This window comes from Cucurbita maxima, unplaced genomic scaffold (genome assembly GCF_002738345.1).
Source record: "Cucurbita maxima cultivar Rimu unplaced genomic scaffold, Cmax_1.0 Cma_Scf00003, whole genome shotgun sequence".
NCBI lineage: Eukaryota > Viridiplantae > Streptophyta > Magnoliopsida > Cucurbitales > Cucurbitaceae > Cucurbita > Cucurbita maxima.
This window is the reverse complement of record NW_019272019.1, coordinates 3,657,607-3,664,121: the sequence shown is the minus strand read 5'-3', so window position 1 is coordinate 3,664,121 and position 6,515 is coordinate 3,657,607. Positions and strand designations below refer to the sequence as shown.

The window sequence follows — 6,515 nt, the reverse complement described above, 5'->3', positions numbered from 1 at the left end:
TTTTTTTTTTTTTTTTTTTTTTTTTTTTTTTTTTTTTTTTTTTTTTTTTTTTTTTTCTCACGGACTCATAAATTTCTCCGTCACGGTACTGACACCACGCGCCAACGCGCCAAAAAATTCTTTTGCCTGAGCACGTCCTGGCATTCGATAATACTTGCCACGTCAGTATTCCAGACAACTTAAGCCCACGTGTCAAGGTAGCTATTAGAGAAACAATATGTGCCAATTATAAGACGCCACCTGGAAAAAGGTCACTAATTGTATATATGAGATGAAAGTATCCTAAATTGATTAAGTTAGGGAATAGTCATGAGTTTATAATCTAAGAATATACTCTCAGTTGGTATAAGACCTTTTGTGAACCCTAAAACAAAGTGTCCTACGTTGGTTAAGTTAGGGAATAGTCATCGATTTATAATCTAAGAATATACTCTCTATTGGTATGAGGCCTTTTCGGAACCCTAAAGTTTAAAGTGGACAATATCATACCATTGTGTAGAGAGTAGTGTTCGTCTAACATGGTATCAGAGTCATACCCTAAACTTAGCCGTGCCAATAGATTGACAAATTCTCGAACAAAGAACTCCAAAAAGAAAAAAGGAGTCAAGCCTCCTTGAAGGTACGAAGGCAGTAAAAAATGACTACGACTCCGAAGGAGTTGAGCCTCAATTAAGGTGAGGGCGTACTTTGTTCGAGGGAAGGTGTTAATGTTCCACTTGGTCACACGGTTTATAATGTTAGGGAATGGTGTCTAACAGTATATGATCTTCCCGTGATCCACGGGATATTTCCATTTCCACAACACACAACGAAGAAGAAGAAGAAACACTTAAGCAGCGCCATGGGGAAAGATGTCGAAAAGGCCAGAGCTCTGACGGAGGCGGTGGCGACGACGGCGGAGGATGGCATCACTGCCGAGTCGGAGTTCACGCTCAAAGGATTCAGGAACTTCGTTCGAACGAATCCGAAGTCGGATCGGTTTAAGGTTAAGCGGTTCCATCACATTGAGTTCTGGTGCACCGATGCTACGAATGCCGCTAAGAGATTCTCCTGCGGTCTTGGTATGCCGATTGTGGCTAAATCGGATCTCTCCACTGGAAATATGACTCATGCTTCTTATCTTCTCCGCTCCGGCCAGCTTTGCTTCCTCCTCACCGCACCTTATTCGCCCTACATTGCTGCCGCCGCAAACCTCAATCCGGAATCTACTGCTTCGATCCCTAGTTTCGACCATTCCGCCTGCCGCGCCTTCGCCGGTAGCCACGGATTAGGCGTTCGAGCAATCGCTCTAGAGGTCGAGGACGCTGAGATCGCATTCAGAACCAGCGTCGCACACGGTGCGAAACTTTCTTGCCCTCCGATTGTTCTCGATAATCGCGCCGTTCTCTCTGAAGTCCACATGTACGGCGACGTCGTTTTGCGTTACATTAGCTACAAAAATCCTGTTCCTGGCGATGATGGCGAGAATCAACCAGACGTATGGTTCTTGCCGAAATTCGAGGCCATGAAGGAGATTTCTTCGTATCCGCTCGATTTCGGGATTCGAAAACTGGACCATGCAGTCGGAAATATGGCGGAGTTGGGACCGACGGTCTCTTACTTGAAAGGATTTACTGGATTCCACGAGTTTGCAGAGTTCACTGCGGAGGATGTGGGGACGAGCGAGAGCGGATTGAATTCGGTGGTTCTAGCGAACAATGAGGGAACGGTTTTGCTACCATTAAACGAGCCTGTGTACGGAACGAAGCGTAAGAGTCAAATCCAGACGTATTTGGAGCACAATGAAGGAGCAGGAGTTCAGCATTTGGCATTGATGAGTGAGGATATTTTCAGAACCTTGAGGGAGATGAGGAAGCAAAGTGGCGGTGGTGGATTCGAGTTCTTGCCGTCGCCGCCACCGACGTATTACAAGAATCTGAAGAGCAGGGCGGGAGATGTGCTGACGGATGAGCAGATTAAGGAGTGTGAAAAATTGGGGATTCTGGTGGATAGAGATGATCAAGGAACTTTGCTTCAGATCTTCACCAAACCTGTGGGAGATCGGTACGTGATTAATTGCTTCTCTTAAAAACCAGGGCGTTTTTTCTTCTGCTATCTTCGTTACTACTTCAAATTTTTGCTGAATTTTTCCATATTATATCTTCATAGTTGTAGTCTCTTTATATAACATTGCTGGATTGCTTCTCTATACGCTTTGCTCGTAGTGAAATTGTAATAGCCCAATTCCACCTATATTGTCCTTTCGACTTTTCTTTCCAGGTTTCGTTTTGAGCGGCAAAGGTCATAGTGAAATTGAAACCGTCTAGATCCACAACTAGCAGATATTGTCCTGTTTAGGCTTCCCTCCGTAGACTTTCCCTTCCCGACTTCCTTCGCTTTTGATTTGCAAAGGTTGTAGTGAAATTGTAACCGTTCAAGTCGATATTGTTCTCTTTGTGCTTTCCCTTAATATTTGCGCTATGAAAAGGTTTCCACATCTTTATAAGGAAGGGTGCTTCATTCTCCTCTCCAATCTCACACTCCACTCTTTTGGGGGCCAGTTTCTTCGCTAACACACAACTCGATATCTGGTTCTAATTCCATTTGTAACAGTCCAAACCCACAGCTAGCAGATATTGTCATTTTTGTGTTTTTTTTTTCGGGTTTTCCCTCAAAGTTTTAAAACGAGTATGCTAGTGAGAGGTTTCCACACCCTCATTAAAAAAAAAAAAAAAAACTTCATTCTCCTCTCCAACCACGTGAGATTTCATAGAAATTGTCATGTTTTCTCCATGTCTATGGATGATCCCTTCAGTGGTAGTATGGATCTATAGGCATAGGTGTTTGTAACCAATCAAAGCTGTAGTCGTGATATTTTGTTTAAACTTTGTGTATTTTGTTCATAATTTTTTTCGGATGTTAGAGGAAATATTGACATGTGTTGCAGATATAATCCATAGCTCATAACTTCATATACATATTTGTGTGCAGACCCACCATATTTATTGAGATAATCCAGAGACTGGGATGCATGATGAAGGATGATGAGGGCAAAGTGTATCAGAAAGGAGGGTGTGGTGGCTTTGGAAAAGGAAACTTCTCGGAGCTCTTCAAATCCATCGAGGAATACGAGAAGACACTTGAACCCAAACCAGTTGTTGAACCAGCTCTAACTGTTCAAGCTCATCGTTAGTCTAGATAAGATGGTGCCCTGAATTCTAAATGTCGGGACGAGAAGAGCAAATTGAATTTGTTGGTTCGGGTGAACAATGAGGAAATGGTTTTGTTACCATTGAACGAGTCGGTGTTCGGAACGAATCGAAAGAGTCAAATATGGCGGATGAGCAGATTGGGAGTGTGAGTGAAGGGTTGGTGTTCTGGTGGATAGAGATGATCCCTACTGATTTAAAAGTTTCAAATTAAATTTTCTATTTTGGTGTATATATATATATCCATGTTTTGTTATTTATGTTATTGGAGCGACCACGAACTTCCTTGGTCAGTCCCCTAGGGGTGAGACGAGGAAGAACACTGACCGTACGTGGAGGGTATGGACTTTCGAGTTTTATCTTAACTTGAGATGCACTTTTTCGCTCCAACTAATGAGGCACATCAAATTACTATAGGTTTAGCAATTCTCGGTGTAGTCTGATGAACGATAATGTATGCAAACTATTTTATCTCAGCTCGACATTAACATGATTTAACATGTGCTTTCTTATCAAATAAAAATGTCTTGCGTTAATTAATTTATTTGAGAACTTTTTTTTATATCAAATTTATATGTTAAATCTGACTTTGTTTGAAATTAAATTGAAATTCATATATATTGGAAGATGAAATTGAAAGTAAGCCTTAACTATAAGTTTATACCAGTAAATTAAATTGAAATTAAATTGAAATTCGTATACATTTGAACATGACACAAATGAATAATTCAGACATTTCAAATGGGCCGAGCCGGTTAGACACTTGTTCGGCCCAGTTGTGGAGTAGCAGTTTAGGGTTTTACTTCGTTCTCTCAACACGAGTCTAAAGCTTTGCAGCATTTTGGGTATCGGCCGTCGAGAGGATCAAATCGAAGCACCGGTGCCGATCTCTCTCAGATCCTCGAGTTCAAGATGGTCACATTCAGAGTAAGAATATGAACACAAAAATCTTCTCGATTCGAATTTAATTTCCTTAATTTTTTTTTTTTGTAACATTTTCTTCTCTGATAAGAATGCGTTCTAGTTGTTCATTGGATTCACTTCTCCCAATTGGAAGTGAATTTGCTAGACTTTGATCTGTTTTTTTTTTTCATTATTTTATCTCTTTTGCAGTTTCATCAGTATCAGGTTGTGGGGAGGGCTCTTCCTTCTGAAGCGGATGAGCATCCGAAGATCTATCGAATGAAGCTTTGGGCTACCAACGAGGTCCGCGCCAAATCTAAGTTCTGGTATGTTCTTCAATCCGTCAATGTTTATCTATCGTTTTGCTTAGTTGTTCGGGAGAAAATGTAGCGGAAGAACGAGAGTTTGAATCGTTATGCTGATCTTGATTCTAGTGGATTTGTTGTTTTCGACGTGATTCTTTCTACAAATTCACGAGGAGATTTTGAAGGAATCTGTGTAGCTTGATCCATATTCTTTTGATCCTCGCATCTGGATAGGTACTTTTTGAGGAAGTTGAAGAAAGTTAAGAAGAGCAATGGTCAAATTCTTGCCATTAATGAGGTATTATTACTCGTTTATTTCCTTCTTTCGTTGCTCCATGTTCTAAATCATAATACAATCAATAATCTTCTCGCGTTCATATTGCAATTTGTAGATCTTCGAAAAGAACCCAACCAAGATCAATAACTATGGCATTTGGCTGCGGTATCAGAGCCGAACTGGTTACCACAACATGTACAAGGAGTATCGGGACACGACATTGAACGGTGCTGTCGAGCAGATGTATACCGAGATGGCTTCGCGTCATAGGGTTAGGAGCCCGTGCATCCAAATCATTAAGACAGCCACTGTTCCTGCAAAGCTCTGCAAGAGGGAGAGTACCAAGCAGTTCCATGACTCAAAGATCAAATTCCCCTTGGTGTTTAAGAAGGTGAGGCCACCCACCAGGAAGCTCAAGACGACATACAAGGCATCTAGGCCTAACTTGTTCATGTAATTCTGCTCATCTTTGGCTTCTCTTTATTGATATGGGTAGTTTATAGAAACTTGGAAGTGGATGAAATTTCTGCACACACACACACAAAAAAAAAAAAAAAAAAAAACCTTTCGTTTTTCTTGCACAATTGTTACTCTTCTTTGGAGGATGTGAGGTGAGTTTGACAATTTTGGTTGGATTAATTTAAAGCAAAATTTTGAGGGTTTGTTTCTGAAGTTTTATTTGGTATTTGGTCTCGAAACATTTCAATCATGGGTGGTTTGATTTTTTTGAAGTAAAATTTTCCTCTCTTATGAGTTTGGCCTAATTCAAAAGTAATATTGTCTCTTGCCAACCGAATCCAACTAAATTGATGGGTCTATTTGATCTCTTTTCTTGTACATGATTTTTTTTTGGTTTGGATTAACAACTTATTTATTTTGAGTTGTTTTGAGTTGAGTTTAAATAAATGAGAATTTTGTAATGCATTTTTACCTACAACAATTGCTTAGTCCCGTTTCCGTTAATTCCTTTCGTCACAATTGGGCAAGTGCATCCATAATAATTAGGATGGATATCTCGTATTGGGCAAATGCATCCATAATAACTAGGATGGATATCTCGCATTCGAGAGAACTAACAGTTCGCCCTATCAATCCTCCTAGTCCCCAATAACTCAATTCACAAAATTGAGTTGGTTTATGAATTATTTTTTAAAATTGGTTTATGGATTGTTTTTTAAAATTAGTACCCATTTATTGGAAAGGGGCTCCATGGGCCCATAATGCAAGAGAGCCCAATTTGGAAAGTAAAGAAATGGACCCATTCAGAAATTGCAAATGGGCTTTGTCATGGGCCTATAAAGACAAGAAGATAGCCCAATTTGAAAAGTATAGAAATGGGTCCATTTACTTGGGCCCATTTTGAAAAATGGGCTCGTCTTTGTTATAGGCCCATATAGCAAGAAGATAGCCCAATTTGAAAAGTACAGAAATGGTCTCTTTTCAGAAATAGCAAAATTCATATGTAAGTTGATATTTTTTCATAATTATAAAATACCCAAATTTTCTTAACTCTTAATAATGAACTTAATCAGCGTTATAAAGTTCTCCATCATCTTAAAATTTAAAACTTAAAGTCATTAATTTAATCATAAGAACTTAGGTAAAATATCAATTTGATGTTATATTGAATCATTTGCACCAACTTTTCTTTTTATTCATAATGAACAATAACACAATAATAACTTCCTTTCCCTTTTTTTCTTTTTCTTTTTCTTTTTAAACTTTGGATTAATGTTCAAAATGATAAAATTGAGTGGAAGAGAAGAAATTAATTAGAATGGTCAAAATTTAAACTTTTTTTTTTTTTTTTTTTTTTTTTTTTTTTTTTTTTTTTTTTTTTCC

The 6,515-nt window shown here is 39.0% G+C and overlaps 2 protein-coding genes across 2 annotated transcripts; both read left to right on the top strand.

Moving 5' to 3' along the window:
- Positions 1–786: 786 nt before the first annotated feature.
- LOC111477057 (4-hydroxyphenylpyruvate dioxygenase-like) lies at positions 787–3,407 on the top strand. The gene is made up of 2 exons (XM_023121008.1): positions 787–2,043; positions 2,971–3,407. The coding sequence occupies exons 1-2, from the start codon at positions 842–844 to the stop codon at positions 3,170–3,172; spliced, it is 1,404 nt and encodes a 467-aa protein (XP_022976776.1). The 5' UTR covers positions 787–841; the 3' UTR covers positions 3,173–3,407.
- Positions 3,408–3,962: 555 nt separating this feature from the next.
- LOC111477104 (60S ribosomal protein L18a) lies at positions 3,963–5,342 on the top strand. Its single transcript, XM_023121092.1, has 4 exons — positions 3,963–4,115; positions 4,302–4,417; positions 4,631–4,694; positions 4,789–5,342. The coding sequence occupies exons 1-4, from the start codon at positions 4,101–4,103 to the stop codon at positions 5,128–5,130; spliced, it is 537 nt and encodes a 178-aa protein (XP_022976860.1). The 5' UTR covers positions 3,963–4,100; the 3' UTR covers positions 5,131–5,342.
- The last annotated feature ends 1,173 nt before the right edge of the window (positions 5,343–6,515 follow it).

Bases quoted from the DNA above. Each gene is read 5' to 3' on its own strand.
- LOC111477057 (XM_023121008.1), top strand. From the start codon at position 842: ATGGGGAAAGATGTCGAAAAGGCCAGAGCTCTGACGGAGGCGGTGGCG. The intron at 2,044-2,970 runs GTACGTGATTAA...ATTTGTGTGCAG, and splicing joins ACCAAACCTGTGGGAGATCG to ACCCACCATATTTATTGAGA.
- LOC111477104 (XM_023121092.1), top strand. The intron at 4,418-4,630 runs GTATGTTCTTCA...GCATCTGGATAG, and splicing joins CGCGCCAAATCTAAGTTCTG to GTACTTTTTGAGGAAGTTGA. The intron at 4,695-4,788 runs GTATTATTACTC...TGCAATTTGTAG, and splicing joins AAATTCTTGCCATTAATGAG to ATCTTCGAAAAGAACCCAAC.